The sequence below is a fragment of the Sturnira hondurensis genome, unplaced genomic scaffold (genome assembly GCF_014824575.4).
Source record: "Sturnira hondurensis isolate 20B ecotype Veracruz unplaced genomic scaffold, ASM1482457v3 Scaffold0017436, whole genome shotgun sequence".
NCBI classification, from domain to species: Eukaryota; Metazoa; Chordata; class Mammalia; order Chiroptera; family Phyllostomidae; genus Sturnira; species Sturnira hondurensis.
The window spans coordinates 2356741-2379277 of record NW_028090067.1 but is presented as its reverse complement, the minus strand read 5'-3'; the positions used below and the strand labels follow the sequence as shown (position 1 = coordinate 2379277).

General features: G+C 45.8%; 1 protein-coding gene across 10 annotated transcripts; it reads right to left on the bottom strand.

Annotated features, from left to right (window-relative positions):
* Positions 1–1719: 1719 nt before the first annotated feature.
* On the bottom strand, positions 1720–22398 carry ZNF384 (zinc finger protein 384). 10 transcript variants are annotated; one of them, XM_037067947.1, is made up of 13 exons: positions 22192–22398; positions 21931–21986; positions 21006–21065; positions 14373–14443; positions 13589–13826; positions 13306–13353; positions 12768–13101; positions 11835–11927; positions 7284–7508; positions 6455–6637; positions 4850–4928; positions 3727–3885; positions 1720–3148 (listed from the first exon to the last, which is right to left on the bottom strand). In XM_037067947.1, the coding sequence occupies exons 4-13, from the start codon at positions 14436–14438 to the stop codon at positions 2714–2716; spliced, it is 1860 nt and encodes a 619-aa protein (XP_036923842.1). In that variant the 5' UTR covers positions 14439–14443; positions 21006–21065; positions 21931–21986; positions 22192–22398; the 3' UTR covers positions 1720–2713. The 10 variants fall into 10 exon arrangements, with proteins under 10 accessions (XP_036923842.1, XP_036923843.1, XP_036923844.1 ...); XM_037067948.1 differs by lacking the exon at positions 22192–22398 and adding an exon at positions 18175–18253 and having other exon boundaries at positions 21931–22167; XM_037067949.1 differs by lacking the exons at positions 21931–21986; positions 22192–22398 and adding an exon at positions 18175–18253 and having other exon boundaries at positions 21006–21741.
* Between the last annotated feature and the right edge of the window lie 139 nt (positions 22399–22537).

Genomic DNA, 22537 nt, shown 5'->3' with positions numbered 1-22537 from the left:
AGGAGAGAGGAAGAGAAACATCAATGTATGGTTGCTTCTCGTGCATCCCCTGCTGGGAACTGGCCTGCAACCCAGGTATGTACCCTAACTGGGAATCAAACCAAGATCATCTGGTTTGCAGGCCCGCACTCAATCCACTGAGCTACACCAGCCAGGGCCTTGAGAATACCATTTTTTAAAAAAAGTAGCCCTGACTGGTGTGGCTCAGTGGATTGGACAATCAATCTCCTGCAAGCCAAAAGGTGGCAGGTTCAATTTCCAATCAGGACACACGCCTGGGTTGTGGGCCACATCCCCAGCGAGGCACAGCCCATCTGTTTCTCTCCCTGCCCCTAAAAATAAACTTAAAAAAAATTTTTTTTAAGTGATTCCGGGCTGGCTGGTGTAGCTCAGTGGATTGAGCGCAGACCTGTGAACCAGAGGATTGCAGTTCGATTCCCAGTCAGGGCACATGCCTGGGTTGCAGGCCAGTTCCTGGCAGGGGACACACGATACATTGTGTCGTCCTTGCCTTGGCAGAGGCAACCTTACATTGATATTTCTCTCCCACTCTCGTTCCCTTCCCCTCTAAAGATATATAAGTAATAAAAAAATGATTCCGGTTTTAATACCTGTGATGAAGGTAGGGCTGTCAGCACCTTCTAGATTGATGGTGAACACAGGGGGGAAATGCACTAAACATTCGGGAAGCTAACAAACACCAGCATATTTTTTGGTCATGTGGTATTCCATTAGTGCCATATCACAGATGATTCTTGTATAACACTCACAAAGGGGCATTATTGCATTGACTATCCACACTCCACTGGGTGATGAGCACTGGCCCAGCAGTCCCAGAGGACAGACATGTTATCTGATATGGGAGCTTTGTCGTAACTTTTTCAGTGCTTAAATTTGTTTTTAAATTCTCAAAAAGGAATCTTGGAGGTGATCTAGCCCAACCCCTTCATTTAACACCTGAAAACGCATCTCAGCCAACACTGTTTGATAGTAGAGCCAGGGCTGATGTCTAGGTTTTCTGACCGCCCTCTACTCCTCTGCACAACTGTCCTGCAATGTTACTCAATCCTGGTTATGGTTTCCACCACGGGAAACCTACCTTAGGTGCCACAGTATAATGAAGATACATGTATGTCCACACATGCCAGTTAAATTAGCACTGAGCCCACTGATGCTCAGGCAAGAGCACAGGTCCTTTCAAGAGGCCATGCTTACAATACTTTGATAAGCTTATTGGTTTTAACATGACTGGAACCTTGTTGTCACATGTTCAGGCAATGCAGTCCCCATGGCAAGATTTGTGTGTAGAAATCCTTATCAACCAAGATTCCACTTCAGAAATATCAAAGCTGTACCCTTCTATGGCTGGAGACAAACACCGAGTCTTGTCACACAACATTCATTCTTTACATATACAAACTCTAGTGTAAATCCTTAGCACTCGCCTTGGACAGCTCTCCAGATAGCTTTTCCCATGCTCACATCAGCAGCTCCACTGCCTCTGATCCTTTTACATGAATTTATTTCTATACAAGGTTCTAAAAACACCCCTTGGTTTGTACATAAGTTTTTTCTTCATTTTAAATTGCTTTATAACAACTGATTTCCTGATTTTTTTTCATTTTTTCTCTAAAATCTGTCATGATAAAAAAAAAGAAAATAAAAATGTCACTGGCCAGAAGACAGGGTGGGAAGACAAAAATAAACAAAACATCAATATGAAAATTCTGAGATATAATGCATTTATAAACACAGAAATGGTTACAACAAAGATGGCCGTGATGAGTGGGTATATATATATTTATATATATATATTTATATATAAATCCATATCCGGCAACTGACCGTGGCACCTAGGGAGCTAAGTCCAGTCCTTATGTTTACCCTGAGCCCTCCCTTCTCTGCAAAAACCCCACTGTTACGGGATTTCATAAAGAACACAAAGCTCTCACACCTCCTTACGTCTTCCCAAGGGACGGGGAGACAGTACAGGATTTTGGTTAGCAGAGAAGGGGAGGGGCTCCGAGGAAAACCATAACCCACACTTCTAAGCCACCCTCAGCCATTATGGGGATTCCCGGCCCCTTGGGGACCACATCTCAGCCCATGCCCTTTTACAAATAAAGGGAGTCTGACCACTCCCCCCATCCAGATCCCCTTCCTCCAGCATTAGGTAAAGAACTGAAGTGAGATCATGAGGGGAAGAAAAAGACTCCCAAGGGGTCAGGGCACGTTGAGAAACCTCTGTTCTTTCACAGGTAAGATCAGAACAGGAGGCTGGTTGCATTTAGGGCTCCCAACTCTCTGGCGTCTGGGAGGGCCAGCCTCTAGTCTTCTGCCAGCCTGAACTTTGAGGATTATGAGGGTAAGGAGAGAATAAGTGCCCACAATGGGAAAGTTCCTATGAGGTCATAGCAAATCCCTCCCTTGAGCACCAACTCCCAATTTTTAAAAGCTATGCTTAGGAGGGGAGGCTGCTGGATTACACTACCAGCTCAGTATTCCTCTGCCAATCAGAAGGGCTGATGTTCTTTTTTGAGGAGGAGCTGGAAATAAGGATGGTATCCTGTGAAGGAAGTCCGCGCCTGAGGTCCAAGGAGATGGAGCCAAGGCATGTCAAGGAAGAAGAGGACTTTTTCCCCCACCAAGGAGTTGGAGAAAGAAGAGACCAGAATTTCTTTCCCCTCTTCCCAGTGGGTGGCAGCACAGGTCTCTAGGAGCTGGCCAGGTGCTCCACCTGGATGGTGCTGGTGGTGACAGTGAGGCAGATGTCCTTATGATGCTCGGCCGTCTTATAGGGGGTCAGGTCAAAGGAACACTGGGGTGGAGGGTTGGGGTTGCTGTCCCCACCACCCCCACCCTGGGGGGCTGCCCCAGGGGATTGGAAGTGTGGTGGCTGTGGCTGCTGCTGCTGCTGCTGTGATGCTTGGGAAGCTTGGGCTTGGGCTTGGGCTTGGGCTTGGGCTTGGGCCTGGGCCTGGGCCTGGGCCTGGGCCTGAGCTTGAGCTTGGGCTTGAGCTTGGGCTTGAGCTTGAGCCTGAGCTTGAGCCTGAGCTTGAGCCTGGGCCACTGCCGCCGCTGCCGCCTGTACTTGTTGCTGGAGATCAGGAGGGTTGTGTTTGCGCATATGTTTCATAAGGTACGTTTCCTGAGGGAGATAGTGAAAAGGAGTTGAGGGAGGAAAGAGAAGGAAAGAGGTTACTTGTAAGTAGCATCCTGGGCTTACTTTGCTTTAAATAGAACAATACTTTTACAAAAATGTCCTGAAGTCATCGGCAGGTTCGCCCTGTGCCACTTCCAGGGCTCACTCCTGGCTCGAGAGAAGGGGGACCTTTAGAGTCACCATGGGCATTCGACAGCACAGGAAAAGCTGTCATTTTCTGAAAGATCTTTGAATGGAACAGCTTTACAATCTTTTTCTGGAGTCTAATGGAAAACACCTAACTGAAATCTTTCTTTTCCCAAATTCTCAGGTTGCTTTATTTTGCATTATGTTCAAGTAAAATGAGGAATCATTGTTTAGCAATCTCTATAGGATTAAGGGATCAGACATCCCCGAAATTCCTCAGCTATGGGTCTATTTAGATTATCTTCTTCTTGACACTATAAGTTGGAGCGAGGGAGGCAAGAAATTCACTGTAACACATCTTTACCCAGAAAGTGGGGTAAAATGGACTGTAGTCTTTGAGCCTATGAAGAAAGAGAGAGAAAGTATCGAGCACTCACCGACGTGTACGCCCGACTACAGATAGTGCAGGTGTACACCTTGGCGTGCTTCACCGTATGCGTGGATAGGTGCACCTCTAGCGAGGCTGCGTCCGTGTAAGCCCGATGACAGTTGTGGCACTTGAACGGTTTATCTTTGTTGTGCTGCCGTCTGTGAGACTGATAAAAGTGGTACAAATAAGGATGAGTATATTAAACTTTTCCCTCCTGCCTCCTTAACAGAAAGCCCTAAACAGGGTATTAGGTCTCCCAGGTTCTCTTTCCATCTAAAGGCAGTAGAAATTGCTTCAAATGAAACTTCAAGAACCACGGGCTAAGGGAAGAAGCACACCTCATGCAGCACAGACCAGATTCTGAAAGAAAGAATGACGGCTGTGCTTGTCTCACCCGTCCAGTGGTTCTCCGAGTGAGACATGGGGATCACCAGGGGATACCAAGACCTTTTCAAGGGGTCCACAAGATCAAAACTATTTCCAAAATAGTAGTAAGACAATGTCTGCCTTTTCATTCTCTCATGACTGTACAGAGATTAAATGATGCACAATACTGCAACAGACCGAACACAGTAGACACAAGATCTAGCCATCTTCTGGTAAGCCATAATTTAAAGAAATGTGAAAAAATGTAAAACAATGCCATCTTTCTCACTAAATTTTTTGGTGGGTATGTGTTTTGGGATATGTTACTAAAAATATTTTATTTATTCATTTTTAGAGAAAGGGGAAAGAAGGGCGAAAGAGAGGGAGAGAAACAACAATGTGCGATTACCTCTCACACGCCCCCTACTGGGAGGGACGTGGCAACCCACGCATATGCCCTGATTGGGAATTGAACCTGTGACGCTTTGGTCCGCAGGCCTGCACTTAATCCACTAAGCCACTCTAGCCAGAGTGGGGAATATGTTATTTGTGTTAACATAATGGGTTTGTTGTTTTTTAAACAACAGTTTACAATTTCTATATAGATAAACATTACCCACATCAACAAAAGCATTTTGGGTTCCCCGATAATTATTAAAAACATTAAGGGGTCTTGAAAAAGTTTAAGAACTACTTTACTAATTAAATGGCACTGTGACTCAAGTCTTGGAGTCAAGGCCCCATGTGGAAAGAGGAACATTTACCTGCAGATTAGAGAGCTGTGTGAAGGCTTTCTCACAGCCTGGGTGTGCACATTTATATGGTCTATCACCGGTGTGGATTCTGCATGGGATGAGAAAACAAGAAAGGGAAAGGCTGTCAGCAAGGCCACTTGGGGACTGACTCTTAAACGAGCCTCAAGGCCACTCCTGTCCTCCCACGGGAGTGGGAGTGTGAAACGGGTCTCCAGGACGTCTCAGCTCCTCTCTGACACGGATCATCAGGCGGTAGTGCCCAACTGCTGCTCACTGCCTGCACCTCTCAGTTCAAGATGGGCTCCTCCTGCTGGGGAAGGAGGGGCTGGTAGCTCAGCAGCCCAGGGACAGGCAGGTCACATTACTAGGAATACAAGTAAGCTCCTATAGTAATTATCCCTGATGAATGCTCAGAAACATAAGGTAAACACAATAGTAAGGAAAAGAAAAAATACATTACACTTCTTCCTTGGCCCCCACTAACCAGCCAGAAACTATACCCACTGCCTCGAGTACCACTCCCAGAAAAAGTTCTTGTGTCAAAGAAAAGCACAGAGTTACGCTAACTATGGAAAGTAGCAGTGATATGAATACTTGCAGAAATTCCTTCAGACTTTTCCCAGTCCAGCCCCCTAATGGCAGGAAATGCCTAGTTTAGTACCAATTTGACCTGTTTCCCAAACTCTACAGGGCCCTCCACTGAGATGAGCCAAGGACTTGAGGGTGCACGGACACCTGCTTCTTATCAGGAACTTCAGGACCATCTTTGAGACCAGGTTGGTTTTCTGGACCGCTGGCATAAAATCTTGAAAACATCACAGGATGTCTCCTTATGAGGAAAGCCCAACTCAACTCTTCCTCTTCACAAAGCACAATGTCTGACCACTTTAAGAATATCACCACATCCAGAAGCAGCCAGGTGTTTGGTAAGAGTGTGGATTCTAGTTCAACTTGAGATACCATTGAAGGACATCAATTCTCCAGGTTGGCAGATTCACTTCCTCCTAGTCATTCCAGATTCATGGGACAAACAGTAGGCATCCTTATGAAGTATGAGCTTTTTTCATTTTTTTGCTGGCTCTTTGAGGTTTAGGACATGTTTGGTTTTGTTTTCTACTCCTGGCATCCTTTGGGAGCCTTGCTTGTTGCTGAAGGTGTTAGCAGGCTGGTACCCAGCTAGTCTGTATCTCCCCTTCGTAAGTGGTGCCCTAAGGGCTAGAGGTATCATGTTCAAATGCTCTGGCTTTGGCATCAAGGAGAAAATCTTGCAAGATGTGTACATAGGTGTTTTCAAGGAAGCCAACGAGGGAAATAAGGGTTGTCTCTGCTCCAGGTCAATCTCTTCCTCCCATGCATCTGGGAACATCACACAGTCATTGCATCTCCCCAATGCAGCTTCTGCCCCAGAAAGGCTCTCTCTGAGTATCCACTTGTGTCTCCACGTTGTCACTTGTTCTTTTTCCCAGATGAAAGTTGTGTTCTCCTCCAGCCAGGTCTCTCCTCCAGCCAGGTTTCTCCCCCGCCCCCCGCATGCGGGTTGTTGTGTGTGTCCGGGGCGGGGGTGGGGAGGGCATGCCAGCGGGGCGGGGGCAGTAGCCTGCCACTCTCCCTTACCGTGTGTGCTGCTGGAGGTGGGAGAGCTGGCGGAAGGCCTTCTGGCAGTAGGAACAGTTGTAGGGCTTGGCCCCCGAGTGGATACGGAGGTGCTGAGCCAGGTAGGAGGTGTTGGCGAAGGTCTTGGAGCAGTGCGGGCACTTGTGGGGCTTGATGGTCTCCGTGTGCATCTTCGAGTGGATCCTGCCGGAGAGGAGAGGAGGGAAGGGGGGAGGAGGAAGCAGTTCGATACCATGGGCTCAGCTCTCTGCTGGGTGAAATGACGTTGCTTGACGGATGAGAACACCCCCTCCTCCCTCCTCCCAAACACACTCCGGCCTGGAGAGGCTAATGAAGAGGACACCAAGGTCTAGGTGTTGCTGATCCTAAGTCGGTGGCTAAAATGGCAGTGAGATGATGAAGAGCTGGAACCCCTGGCTCCTGGTAACCTTAAAGATTTGTTTCATCAACCCTCCGTTGGCTCTAAGGTTACACACTCACCACAGACACCCTGTTTCCAAACTGTAATTTGAACAAAGACCAATACCGCCTGTTCCCCATGGACCCGAAGTTGAACGCACACCTTGGCTCTGAACTGAAGCATATAGTAAAAAGCAGGGCCTGCTCTGCAGAAGATTTCCAAACACAGACACAGAGAGAAACCACAAAAATCGTTCCAGACTTTGGGATTGAAGACCACAATTTTCCAGGCCCCCCAAATTCCTATGACATAAGAGTTTAATTTTCACAGACAGTAATGGGAGAGAACTGAGGCTCCCAAAGGGCAAAGTTGGAAAGGAAACATGGAGAGTACGGCCAGGTAGTGGGAGAAAACCAAGAGCAGCCTTACCGGGTGTGCTGCTGGAGGTGCGAGAGCTGGCGGAAGGATTTCTCACAGAAGTTACAACTGTAGGGCTTAGCCCCTGAGTGGATACGGATGTGCTGGGCCAGGTAGGAGCTGTTGGCGAAGGTCTTGGAACAATGTGGGCACTTGTGGGGCTTGGTCTCGGTGTGTGACTTGGAGTGGATCTGCATCTCCGACTTTGAGTAGAATGTCAGTGAGCACATCCGGCACCTAGGCCAAGTGAGGGCAGCGGTTAAAATCCTTCCCACCAAGAAGGCACTGCTGAACCCTCCCCTCTACTTCCAAAGAAGTCAACCTCTCTAATCTCTTTCCTATTCCAACTACATTGTAAGGCCCATGAAAGAAGAGGTTCTGTTTTATTTATTTTTATAGCTAAAGCTTCTAACACAGCCCAGTACAATATAAATACTCAATACAGGTTTGCTGAATAACTGCACTCCCTAAGGGTACACAAAAACAAGAACTCAAGGAGGTAAGACAGGAACATCTTATTACAGGCTCTGAGCTAATGTGACTCTCACTGGGCTAGGATTATCAGCTAACTTCTGTTTTCCTTCTGCCTATAACTTAATTTCACACTTTTACAGAACTCCTTCCTCCAATTTCCCACATATAAGCACATCACTCAGGTATTCCTCGAACTTGTGAAACGACAATGAAGACAAACTGACTAGATTACCCAGAAGGACTTCTCGCCTGTCTCCACAGATAATTGCCTTCTCTCAGATTTTCTCCTACCTCCTTTCTGCCAGGGATTCCTAGAGGGATGGGGTGGGGAAGTACCAGAATTATAATACTCGGAGGGGCTTTTCCAAATCACATTATGTCCGCCCTCCGAGCTGTATCTGAAGTTCCACCAGCCACCTCTACCCCCCAGGCAATTACGTGAGAGCCATTTCTGCAAACAAGCTAAGGTATCTGTTAAAAGTAGGTTGTGTCCCTCAAATATTTAGGAGAAAAAAAGACTTGCAAAACACTGGGCTTCCCTGCTAAAACTTTCCTCTTTCCTCGCACATGGAGCCAATGTCAGCACCCTGGGTTGACACCAAAAGCATCTGAATACACTTTCACTCATCATCTGAGTTGGTAGTCTTCCTACTCCGACACTGCCCAACAATACTAAGAAGGCCTCTGAGCAGGACAAACCATACCTATTCAGACTTTATCAGGTAAAAGCCATTTATATGTGGGCCAGAACCCTAGCATTCCTAAACAAATCACTAGTGTACAGTGTAGGCTGGTAGAAAGGGCAACAGCCTAGAAGCCAGGTAACTGGGACAAATATCTCTTGAGTTTCCCTACTTATCTCTATAAAAGGTGATTGGGATTGCGTGAGGGGTGATTTCTACTTTTTTTCTGATCCCAGGAGAACTTTTAGAGAATAACTGACTGCAAGACTACCAAGAACTCTGAGCTCCTCAGAGAAAAACGTATTACTATTGGCCGGGGTATGGTCCCTCTATTAACACTTCTATTAAAATTCTAATCATTAAAACCAATTTTTATTTCTCTAGTTACTGGATAACTCTGGAAGAAACGCAATCACCTGTCTACCAATTGCTATTGTCTAGGATGCCCAACCACTGTATGGGAGGTGAGGAGGTTCTGTTCATAGGTAGCAGAGTCCAAAGGACATAGCCAACAGGAAGTCTAGACACCTGGGCTCTACTCAGGGTTCAGTTACAGGCTTGCGCATCAATCCAGACCTCAATTTTCTGGTTTATAAAATAAACAGATAAATATCTGCCCCTAGAAAGGCCAGCAAATATCTAGGGCAGTCTAAAGTAAGCCAGTATTCTCTAATAATAAAACTGCATTAATGTTAACAGCATCAGCATGGATGAGTCACCAAGACTGAAGTTAGAAACTGGACATGTTGGCCCTGGCCAGGTGGGCCAGTTGACTGGAGCACTGTGCTGTACACCAAAAGATCACAGGTTCGATTCCCGGTCAGGGCACAGGGCACGTAACTAGGTTACGGGATGTTCCTTTGTTGGGGCATGTATGGGAAGCAGCCAATCAATGTTTCTCTCTGACATCGATGTGTGTCTCTCTCACCCCCAACTCCCTTCCTCTCTTTCTAAAATCAATAAATACAGGGTCCAGCAGAAGTAATGCCCACTTGAATGTGGTTAGTAGGGTAATAATATAGGTGTAATAATTTATAGTTTTAATTTGACCATTTCACCTAAAATGCCATGTAGTGTGTTTAAGTATGATACTGTGTTACAAAATTAGATGCTTAGGATTTTATTTTATTTTTATTTATTTTTTAAAAGAGTTTATTTATTTATCTTTAGAAGGGAAGGAAAGGAGACAGGGAGAGAAATATCAATGTATGGTTGCTTCTTGTGTGTCCCCTGCTGGGAACTGGCCTGCAACCCAGATATGTGCCCTGACTGGGAATCGAACTGCGATCCTTGGGTTTGCAGGCCTGTGCTCAATCCACTGAGCTACACCAGTCAGGGCAGATGCCTAGGATTTTATAATAAAAGAGTTTGTAATAAAAAAGGGGTGTTATTTGTGTTGGTCCCTATATATCCTCTGATGAGGATGGAAAAAAAAAGAAGAAACTGGACACATTGTTACTTGGACGGGGAACTGCACTAAAGTTACAAAATAATTTCCCTTGGTTGCTAAAATTTCTCAGAGATGGAACAACACATTCATTTTAACTCAAACAAAATTGCATTTAGTGTATGAGTGCAATTAATTAATTATAAAAGAGGAAAACTTCATCAAAGTTTTCAACTAGAGAAGACTCTACAAAACTTAAAGTTATCAATAATGGACTGGCAACAAAACTGGCAGTCTCAAAAAGTACTAGGTACAAAAATGAGGCCAGTAAGTTTGCCATTTGTTGTTGTGCCTCATATTGCCAAGGAACTTTGAACACAGTGTTTCCACCCCTCACAACAAGCTAGCAAGTATTATCCCTGTTTTACAGAAAGAAACAGGAAGGCTCAGAAAGGTTAAGTACTTTGCCAAAGGACAAACAGTTATTCAGTACAAAGCTGTGATTCTAGCCTAAGATTCCTCACACTAGAGGTATTCAAGGAGAGGCTAGACAGTCATCTTCCAGGAATTTTTAGGGGACTAAAACTATAGAGAAGCAGCAGCTTAGGTGACCCTTAGGGTATCTCCAACTCTGAAACCTTATGAAGCCAGAGAGAGGAGTGTAAGTTCTTTCATACAAAGAGTTGTGTGGTTGAAAAGGGATCTGATTTATGGCAGGAACCTGTGGCAGGGAGCAGTTAGTGGGGGACAGAAAAGCCAGCACTCCTTTATCACTGGGTACACAGCTCGAGGGGGCACCATTCACATCCACATGAGAACAGTGCTCCTTTGGAAGCGTGCAGGGCAACAGTGCAATAACCTTGCTTACAATAACCACAATGAATTACAATCCCATTGTTTTCCTAAGATGCTCAAAAACCATTTCAAATACTCTGATTTTCCCATCAAAACATTTCCACAAGACAGATGAGGGCCACAACTGATCTTCTCATTTTACGGAAGGGAACAAAGAGTCAGAAATAAGTGGACTTGCCCAGAGCAACAGAACCCAATTCCCCCAATATACAGTCAAATACCACTCGCCACAGGAATGGATGTGGTTGACCCACACATGCATTGAAAGAGGGAGTCTTTGTGATGAAAAAGATTCCATTAGAACTTCCGAGTTCTGAGTTTCTGAATAAATTCCATTCACCTAGTATGTAATCAGTCCCCCTTAAATTTCAGAGTTCTCTTTAGTCACCTAGGCGTGGGGCCTATCAAGAATTCCAAAAAACATCGAGATTGTGGAAAATCCCATCAGAGCTTCCTTCTAACTGTATATAAACATTTCTTTCCACATTCAGTTTGGGAAGTCCAGAGATAGCTTTCGTGTGGGTTGAAAACACTAATGAACAAGAAAATGTTGGCAGACCCAGAGGACCCTGACCCATGTGCAGCGCTCCGCAGGCTGTCGGGAAACCTCCCACCGCGCCCGCCACAGCAAGGTTTGTGTAGGCGCATCCCCATGTCACCAGGGCCTCACTTTAAGCAAATACATAAAAATCCAGATTTCTACAACACAGTCATCGAAGAGGGATTTTCATTCACAAAATGACATATAAATGAATGCCTTTAAATGAATCAAATTTGTCAGGTACCTTTATAATACGATATGATGTAAACATTTTCCCGGAACACTTTTATTGTATAGAGTGGGGTACACCTGTAATAATAAAGCTGCAATGAGCTTTCGGACTAAACACTGAATTCTGCAGTGCTCAACACTTTGCATTTAGCAACACTCCCCTCAGAAATCCCAGAGAGGGATTTCAATGCTCTAGAGCTGTAGCTGCTCTCTACAGAAGTGTACAATACAAACAATAAATGCTAAGTGATGGCTATTTTTTATCTCTTTTGAAGTTCTCAACATTTCAAATCTTATCTGATATGTACCCCCAACAAATGGGAGGCAGAAACAGAATTCTCCCCATTTTACAGATGAGGAAACTGAGGCCCAGAGAGGGGAAAAGGACTTGCCCAGGGTCACACAGCAAGTTCGTGGTGGAGCCGGGAACTGAATCCATGAGCCCAAGGCTCTGTCCATTTCCTGTGCCGCAGTTCCCTTCGCTCCTAAAATGGGAACAACATTGCCCATCTCGGTACACTAAGGACAGACCCAATCTCCCAGCCATGCACATCTGCCCTTGTCTGTGTCAAAGCTGTGACAGTAGTTATCCCACTCTGTATAATGGGGCCAAGTTCCCCAAACCCACTAGGGCCCTTGATAGTTCTCAAGGGAACAAAAAAGATTTGCAATGTTCGAAGGGCAGGGAAGTTTACTTATGTAATTATTTTTGTACAGTACCACATGCAAATATGCTTTTTGGCAATGGACAACTTAAAGACAGTATAGAATCAAAATGACTTCCATGAATTAGAAAGTGAGCAGTCATTTTAGAAGCATATATTCCACGGGGGGTAAGGGAGGTATCCTATTCCTCCCACCTTTTTATAGAGATCCCTCCCGTTATCCCAACCATGCAGGGTCGGTCAGGCAGGCTCAATGCTCAAATATGACCCAAGAACCAGTGGACAGCACACTGGCGAGGCGCTTACCAGAAAGGTTTCTTGGAAAAATAGGAATGGAAAATGCAGAAAGCAAAAAGGTGCTGGAGACAGAGACTCAAACCCAGTCTAAAGCCTCTTAATAAGAAAGAACTCCATTATGCCACGCAAAAATAAGTCAGTGCTGATGACTCTGGGTGAAATGGGTCTGCATCCTGGGGGAAGAGGCACCAGCAAAGTGCTAGAAGCTCCACCTTCCTGCCCCGTAACAGAATACCTGACATGCACATGGATCTGAGATGGAAAGCTGGCAGAGCATACAGCCTGATCAGGGACAAGACAGAGAGAGGGTAGGGAAGTTGAGACAGGGATCCTCACCCCATCCTGCCCCAGGATGGCTCATACCTATAGGTCTTTCCATCTTTCTGATGGTCATCATCATCCTCAGGGGAGAGGACATAAGGGTCATTCATCTCAGGCAGCCCTGATTCCAACATCCGCTTCTTCTTTCGGCCCCGGGGGGGCTTAGGAGCCACATTGCCACCTCCACCTCCACCTCCGCCTCCTTCCTCTGTTAGGGATGATGACACCTTCTTGGAAAGGTCAGGGACCACCTGCAGGGCTTGTGAGCCAGGGGGAAGAGCTGAGACAATCATGGGAGCCGAAATGGGGAAGGTCTGAGCTGATGAGGCTGTAGTCACAAGGGAGCCTGAGGGGGACGTGATTACCAAACCAGGACCTAGGATTGGAAAAAAAAGGAGATGGTGTCATGCTGCCCAGTCCTGATCTGAATCCTATTTAACTTCCCCCAGATAATTGTCTAATTAACCCCTTACCACCACCCCCCAGCCCAGAGTACATAGGATACCCCAAACCCTGTAGGAAAAAAAAATGGTCTCCTAACCCCTGTCCCCACCCCAACCCTGGTAACAGTGAGATTTACCCCTTGATTGACTCCCTTCTCTTCTCCACCTCTGAGAACAGGAGACTCCTTGATTCAGAGAAGGAAAGAATGTCACCTCCTCAAAGGCAGGGACCGCATCTTCTACTTCTTTGTATCCCCCACAATGCCTAGCACATTGCTAGGCACACAGTAGGCACTTAATAAAAATCTGATTGAGTAATCAAACACATTTCCCACTCCCCATGTTGTTGGAGCCCTCCAGCCTGGGGTACTGATCATGGAAGATCAACACCTCAGATTGGAGAAGAGCAGAGTTGCTCACCAGCAGTCATTAGTCCTGTAGACGCCACAGGGACCACCGTGATATTCTGGGTAACGGATGCCTGGCTATGTGGGGTCAGCTGGTCTGACTTGGACTCTGTGTCCATACTGATGCCTGAGGGCAGGGACACTGAGGCAGGCACTGTCAGCAAGGTGGGGTAGTGGGGTGGAGCCAGCCCACAGCCCTTCTCTGGCAACAGCTGATCCTTCATCTTGTTGATGAACATCGTGTTTTCAATCTGGAAGAAATGGAATGGCCAGAGAACAAACTTATGGTCACCAGATGGGAAAGGGTGAGAGATAAGCAGAATAGGTGAAGGGCACTAAAAAGAACAAACTGTCAGTTATAGTTATAGGAATGTATAGTATAGCGGAAGGAATATAGTCAATAATACCATAACTATGCATGATGCCAGGTAGGTCTAGAAACACATTGTAGTGATCACTTCTTAATGTATATGAGTGTCTAATCACTGTGATATATATCTGAAACTAATATATGTCAACTGTAATTTAAAAAATAAATAATTAAAAGGAAGGGGGAGGGGAGTGGCCTTTTCTTAGCATTGTCCGTCCTCCTCCTTGGATATCAAGGAGTGAGTAGTTAATATCTTTGTGCTTCCAGAAAGAAGCTAAACAGAAACACTATATAATTCTGAGTGACGGGGACCTGGTGAAAAAGCATGTGGTTTGTCTTGCATGAGTCTTCACAGTAACAGAACTTACTATACAGAGTTGAAAAAAGCATGCCATGGTAGAGGAGCAGAAAAGCAAACCCCACATACCTGTCCTGAGACTGTGGGGATAGAAGGCCAGAAGTACGGGTTAGAATTGAAGTGAGATTCTTCCATTCTACCTGAAGAAAGAGAGACCACGTCACACTCAGGAATAGACCTGAACCTTAGCAATGGAGAAGGGGAGTTGAGGAGTTCCTGATTTCTTCTTTGACCACATGGCTGGGAATCAGCGGTCAAGACCTTAGAATTTATCCTTGGTTGGTGTGGTTCAGTAGATTGAGCACCAGCCTGCAAACCAAAGGGTCACCCATTCAATTCCCAGTCAGGGCACATGCCTGGGTTGTGAGCCAGGTCCCCTCTAAGGGCTGTGCAAAAGGCAACCACACATTGATATTTCTCTTCCTCTCTCTGTCTCTCTCTCTCTCTCCCCCTTCCCCTCTGCTTAAAAGTAAATAAAATCTTTACAAATAAAAAATTTAAAAAAGACTTTAGGATCTAGCCTATTAGTCCCAGGTCAGAGCCACTCAGCACTCTATCCCCACCCAACAAAGGCAGTCCTAGTTAAGAGGCTGCTGAAAGAACACATACACATCTCATTTACCCTCAGAATGCTTTCCATACCCCAGGAAACAGAACTGGTATTACTTTCCTTTACTGACAAGAAAAGAAACTAAAGTCATGAGAGGGGAAGGGACGTGCCCGAAGTCCCACAAAATACACTCCTGACTGGCTTCAAACAGCAGGGCACCTTCTAACACTGCTCCTCTTTTCCTTTATTCCTCAAATCCTCCTTCCTTGAAATAAAAAACCCCAAGAGTTCTAAATGATACATCTATAGTTCTATGCAGCTTGGAAAGGTTATAGGCCAGTAGACGAAATGCCCAGGAATATTAAAGAATGAAATTGGCAGGAATCAAAATCAAGGGTTTTTTCCTACAGATTTTATTTTATTTATGTTTAGAGAGAGGGGAAGGGAGGGAAGAGAAACATCAATGCTCAAGAGAAACATCAATCGGTTGCCTACCACACCCCCAAAACAGGGATCTGGCCTGTAACCCAGGTATGTGCCCAGACCAGGAATCAAACCAGCAATTTTCGGTTTGCAGGAGGATGCCCGACTCACCAAGCCATACCAGTCAGGGCAAAATCAAGGTATTTTCTGGTGCCATATTGTATCTGGAGACCAAATCCCAGTGATCCCAAGGTCAAAGAACATCTATGGTGCTACAGTGGTTACCACACACACTGGGCTGAGCAGTGAGAACCCAAGAGTTACCAGTTTAAAAAAGGGTTCTAGGCCCTGGCTGGTGTAGCTCAGTGGATTGAGCGCGGGCCTGTGAAGCAAAGGGTCGCTGGTTCGATTCCCAGTCAGGGCACATGCCTGGGTTGCAGGCCAGGTTCCCCAGTAGGGGATATATGAGAGGCAACCACACATTGATGTTTCTCTCCCACTTTCTCCTTCCCTTCCCTTCTCTCTGGGAATAAATAAATAAAATATTTTAAAAAAAAGGGTTCTAGCACCAGCAGAAGCTGCAGCACCACAGACTTCCACCCAAAGGGATTCAGAATAGGGCCACAGAGGGCCGGAACTCATCCACATTACTAGATTCCTGCTTTATAGTTCCCAAACACCAGGCTTCTGAGAGTTTGAACTTGAGAACTTGAGTTCTTCTCTGTACACAGATGATAATTAAACTTAAAACTTTGGGAGTAAAGAATAAGCAAGAAAAATTAATCCCTCAGAATCACACAGCAAGTCACAGATGACTACGAACCAAGGCATCTTACCACTCACTTTTTTCTACATTCTGATTACTTCTAGAAAGGCTTAATTGGCAGTATGTTGGTCAAGAGTAGCTTCCCAAAATCGTGGACCAGGAAAGATCCAGCCCAGCAGAAAACAGGTGAAGAGGGAGTATGGGACTGGTAGAATGGGGAAACAAGGAACAGCAGGAAGTAAACATGGTCACCACGTTGTTACTCTGAGCCAAGAGCAGTCAAGATTCGGGTGGGGAAGAAGGACCTGAGACCTACAGCCACAGGTCCCACTGAGGATACACTGGCAGCAGACACCAGAGATACCAAGAGATGGAGGGTAAACTGAGCACAGAAACTCGGTTTCAAGTAATGACTAAGGAAACTAGAAAAGAGCTTCAACAAAGGAGTTCAAGCAGAAAGAGTCTCTCTCTAAACACAACCCTGTCCCTTATCCTTCTCTGGAAGTCTCATCACATTTTTTTTCTCCATTAACGAGCACCCTCGATTTTCATAAATCCTAAAAAGGGAAGCAGAACTGAATTTCAACCTTTCTCCTAAAAAGTAGCAAAGGAGAGAGGCAACAAACCAGATCTGTGACTACAGCAGCTCCACACAAATGAGGCTCAGTATTAAATGACCGGGGGCAACTGCAGGTACGTTCTGCTCCCTGACTTATAAGTTACAGTCAAACCAGACAGTCTCCAAAGCAGGTGCTAACCTTTGCCTTTCAGCATTAGGGGTCTTGGGGCCTCCCCAGGCAAGAGAAATCGAGAAACAACCAAACTGCAGTTTATGGGGATCCAATCTTGCCAAGCTTTTTAGGAGGCAGAGATCACATCTTGCACCTCTCCACGGTCTCTAAGACAGGACTTATCACCACCGAAGCAACTCCATATTGAATGAACGGAATGAATGACAGTGGACTCCACACACAAATTTTGAAAACATTGTGAGGAGTTCAAACCTTAACCCATGACCTCACGTTGCCCAACCTTCGAGCTGAGAAAATGAAACAGACAAGAGTGGTGATATACGACAGAAATGTAGTACTGGAGAGGAGAAGAAAGGGTCTAGAAGACAACACCCCCTCAAGAGTCAAGGAAGTAAATGCATCCTGGACGTGAAAATTAAGGAGAAACTGAGAGCCTGAAAATAGCAATGCCCTCAGATAATATTCCTGTGACAAGGCCCGTTCCTCCCCCCCCCAAGATTGTTATCTATTCTCACTGTCCTACAGGTGGCACAGGCAAAGCAGTTTCTGTAGGGTCCTATAAAGGGGGCATCGCCACCGCCACCACCGCCATTAACATCTATTATGTCCTTACTGTGTTCAAGGTCCTGTTCTAAGCACTTTACAACTACCACGTCATTTAATACCTACAATAATTCTCTGAAGTTCGATACCGTAATTCCATTTTTTAAATGAGGAAACTGAAGGCAAACAGTAAACAGCAGAGCAAGTTAGAGAAAGTGGTTCTACAAGAGAGCGAAGCCATATAAATGAAGTACATACTCTCTGACGTTGTGGCTTGATTTACAACACACAATTTAGAGTATTTCCAGGAATGGGTTATACATTTTTCGGGTAGTTCTCACCAATGTTTTCAAAACTGAAATTCTGATGGCAGTAGTTAAAGATAATATTCTCTGTAACACTTCACTTGGCCACCAAGATAACTGATTTTAGAATCACGGATTCTGAGTAAAAGGCCAGACTATCCAGAGGGGATAAACTGAGTAACAGGCCTCTCTATTTCCACGGACACCTAGTCTGTCACTCTGCGTTGGTTTTTAAGAGAACAAAGCTGAAGATCAGAACTACAGCTGGTCTTAAGACACAGTGGTAAGTGTGCTTTGTGGGCGCCTGACAAATGTGTCAGCCCAAAACGGGGGAACACGGGCAGTACCGGTAGGCCAATTAGAAGCAATGTTTGCCTGCAAAATAACACCTGAGAAATGCTATACCACTGTGGAGAGTCAAGGAAAGATCTTGCCAGAAATACAGGCAAATGGCACCCTCGGAGCGGTGTTAACAGGTGCCACTGGGATGGGATCACTAGAATACCTGTTCACTGTCCATTTCACCACTTACCCTCTTAGCTCTCTTTCATGGAGGAATTCTCACCAAACCACCCTGACATCCAAGCAGGCATGTACCAACATTTTGAAACCTGGAGAAGCCCAATGATATTATGGGGAGATCTCATCTGTACACAGAGTACCAGTTTTGATAATAATGCTAATACACTAAAAAAGCAGTGGTTTACCCAGACTGAGGTTTCTATTATAGCCCCGAAGAACAGAAAAGGAAAAACACAGTAAGTAGAAAGAAGTATACTGGCAGATTGAAAATCTGGGTTCTAATTTCAACTTTGCCACTGCACTGTGCCTCAATTGTTAATAAGGAGGGAGGTTTGCTATAATTCAATCAGGCAGTTCTTTTCTTTCAAGAGTTCTAAAGAACTACTTATCTATTTAATTATTGGTCTTTTTTTGATCCTTACCCAAGAATATTTTTTTTCATTGCTTTTGGGGGGCTGGGGGAGAGAAACATGGACTGGATGCTTTCTCATAGGCACCCTGACCAGGGATTGAACCTACAACCTGCATATGTGCCCTGATCGGGAATCGAACCCATGACCTTTTGGACTACGGGACAATGCATCAACCAACTGAACCACACCAGCCAAAGCCTTATTTCCTTTTCAATCTCCAAAGAAATCTTGGAAGCACTGAAGAGGTGAACAAAGACAGTATTACATAATATCCATAAACACATAGTAGGACTTGAACTCTTGCACTAGAGCTCTGTCCATTCTTTCACAGTGCTACCAGCCATCAAGAAATGATAATGTCACTGCCCCCAGCATGTGGTTTTTGTATACATGATGAAGACAACCACCTCTCTCTCAGTACTTACTACAATTTTTTGTTCTTTTTAAAATGAAGCGTAACTTTTTTCCTCAGGAAAATAACATTCTCTTAACAGCCTACCTTTAGAAAATCATGAAATACACCAACCACATCAAGTAGCTAGAAAATGGACTTAGGAATCAAGATTTTTGGAATCTAATTTTAGCTCCTACATCAGTGGATAAATGAGTAACTTGAAACTCTACTAAGTTTTTATTTGGGTAAGCAATGGAGCAAAATAAACCCCTTAAAACAAATATATGAGGCATAGTGTGATGGGATGAAGGCAGCAAAAAAAACCAGAATAAAATGCTCAAAGCGCTCCTGAAAGAAACAAAGAGAAGTACTTCCATGTGATGAGGCCTATTAGTGACAATTAGTGAAAATTACATAAAGACCACATAATTACAAAGGAACTACCCCAAAGTATCAGTTCTATAGCCTCCAGCTTAGTAATCACCAACTAGAAACATTTACAAGAGAGATGCAAAGATCAACTCAAATCCAACTACAGAAAGAACTTGACCCACGGATCTCAGACACTCTATTGAGCAAAACTGTTCCACAATGCACAACTACAGAAAAGTTGCAATATTAGTTAAGAATTTGAGGAACAAAACAAAACAAATCAAAAAACAGAAGACTATTTTTTACTCAGTAAGAAGTTTTTTTCGCCCTGGCTGGTGTACCTCAGTGGGTTGAGCTCAGGCCTGCGAATCACACGATTGCGGTTCAATTCCCAGTCAGGGCACATGCCCAGGTTGCAGGCCAGTTCCCAGCAGAGGACTCACATGCCTGGGTTGCAGGCCAGTTCTCAGCAGGGGACTCACGAGAGGCAACCATACATTGATATTTCTCTTCTCTCCTTCCCTTCCCCTCTAAAGATAAATAAATAAAATATTTTTTTTTAAAAAAAGAAGTTTTTTTCTCAGTTACTAAGGACATTCAAGAAGGACCATCCCAATAGAATTTAGAGCCTTCTTACCCTGTTAAACTCTTTCAAGTACAAAATAACTCAAAACAGGTTTATCCCAATTTTACTGGTACAGACCATCACACCACACATGTTTGAGGCCAACTGGACCACTACCACCACACAGATGGCAGTCTGGACCATCATACCCTGTCTCTGGTGGGAAGAACAACAAAGCGGTTCCCCTTGCTCTGCCCGTTCCACGATAAATAATGGACCTAGGCAATGTGAGGCATGGGGTGGGGGGGGAAGGCTGGAGAAGAGGGGATATGTACCTAATATTTAATCATCAATTTGGCTCATAAATTTATGGGGAATACATATTATAAACCAGCCCAGAATGGGTTCCTAGGAGATCTAGGATTATAAGGTCTGAATTTAAAATTTTTTTGGATCAACACATTGTCGTTTTCAGCCTACCTAAAATTCTATCACCATCAAGTCTATATTTTCCATTCTTCCAGACCTACTTTATACAGTTTTATCTACTTTACTTCAAACTACCTATGACCCAGTTTTTCCTGAAAACTTCACCCTGCCACATCGAATTCAAATAACTGTGTCATAGATTCAATCACTCAACAGATTCATTCCAAACACCAAGCTGTAATATCGAGGATACATACCCTACTGTAAACTCAACTCTACTGGTTCCAAACACAGGAAAGCAATTCCAAAAGCTATGTCACAAGGAATATAGTAGCAATTAGGGCCCCTCTGTCTCCAAAGTAGATGTAAGTTTCTGCTTTGGACACAATGAAACACTTTGTGATTTCACCTGCACATTTCATAATTCATTCCTGATGAGCACTGGTGGGAATGGAAGGTGACGGGGTACAAAGCCAACTTTCTGCACAAAAACTTCCTAAGAGCCCCCACGAGATAGTAGGAAAAGGCTGATTTTTCTCCCACAGCAAACACCAGTATTACAATCGCTATTACCTGAAGAATTGTTATATTGTCTCCCCCAAAACCTATTTTATTATGACCCCTTATCCCCCCAAACACGAAAAACCATTAAGCCAAAATTGTCTTACCCTCTCTCTCTCTTCCTCCTGTCGTTTTATTCTTTCTCCTTTCCAGGGCTCCTGAACTTTCTGTAAACAAATTGTCTGGGTTACAGGGGCCAGTAAAGATGCAGACACCAGAGAACTGTGGAGGAATTCTTTGACTGTCAGTTGTCAGGAAGGTGGCTGGACCCCCAACCAAGAATGCAAAGGTGCACGGTTATGATCACAGGAGTGCAGTGCCACCCCAGTGTAGCGACAAAGGAAATAAATCTAAGTCTCAGAAACTAAGATGAACTCTACCACCAGTGTTTGGGTTCTATCTACTCTTGCCCTCAGACACTGATTCTTCTTCTTTCCACAGGGCGACAGGTAGCAAGAGGTCAGAGAACAGAAGAGTTGGAAGAGAAGGGTCCCTGCCCCCAGGACTGGCTCAGAGAGCAAAACTGAGGACTAGAGGGATGCACAAACCCTTGTGTCAGGCACAGGGCCAGTTCAGGCCCAGCCACTTCCTCTGGTCTCCCCTCCCCACTTCTGGGAGGACTTCGTCCCTGCCTACCCAAGGCCTTGAGCCAAGAAGTACCTCCCTCAGTCTGCACAGCAGTCTATCTACTGGAGACCCCAGGTGTCCCCCAAAACCTTTGCTCCCTTGAGACAGCTCCTGGGAGCCTTCACTTGATGTCACCCCCTCAACCCCTTCCTCAAAGGCCCTTCCTTGGGACGCCCCTCCTTCTCCACCAGGGAGCTGAACTCTGCCACCCACCAGAGAGACACCCGCCCCCTAAGCCCCCCCATTCCTCCCCATCGCCCGCTCCTCCACAACCACTTCCGGTTCCGGGACGGACACACGTACAGTCACACCGTGGAGCACCCCCTTCCCCACCCCCCCAGGGAAAAGGGGAGGGGGAGGAGCAGAGAGCTTGGCGCGCGCCGGCTGCAGCGGCGCGAGACTCACCCAGCGGCGACGGCTGCGGCGGCGCCAGAGCCAGAGCGCGGGAGGGGCGGCGTTGGCTGGGAGAGGAGGGAGCTGGTTGGGGTGGGAGGACCTCAGGGGCCGAGGGGAGGGGGAGCGCACTGCGGGCGCGCGAGCACGCACTTTAGGCGCGACAGAGACCACACTCTCACACGCACAGAATGCGTGCGAGACACCCGCAGGGCGGGGGCTCCAAGCAGTGGGTGGCCCCCTTTCTACCGCCCTCCCTCCCCTAACACTCACCCGGAAGTGGTGCTGCCGCTTGTGCTCCCAAGAACCCCAATTACTCCACGGCCCCTCCCTCCCTCCCTCCCCCCCAAACACGCTCCAAGTTGGTCCGCCGCGGAGAGAAGGCGGGAGCGCCGGAAACGAAAAAAGGGGGGAGGGAGGGAAATGGCAATGTTGGGGGGCGGCAATGGGGAAGGGGGGGGTAAATGCAAAGGTCGAGTCACTTCCGGAGGCGATACAGCATATCCGGCGCCGCTAGCGCCAGGAATACTCAGGCCGCAAGTTACGCCAAGGAGGGGCGGAAGTGGCTTCTGCCCAGGGACCCGGTAGAACCCTCTGTGGATGTGACGCCGCAACGGAA

Bases quoted from the DNA above. Each gene is read 5' to 3' on its own strand.
- ZNF384 (XM_037067947.1), bottom strand. From the start codon at position 14,438: ATGGAAGAATCTCACTTCAATTCTAACCCGTACTTCTGGCCTTCTATC. The intron at 13,354-13,588 runs GTGAGCAACTCT...CTCTGAATCAAG, and splicing joins TACAGGACTAATGACTGCTG to GAGTCTCCTGTTCTCAGAGG. The intron at 13,102-13,305 runs GTAAATCTCACT...TTCCAATCCTAG, and splicing joins AGAAGGGAGTCAATCAAGGG to GTCCTGGTTTGGTAATCACG.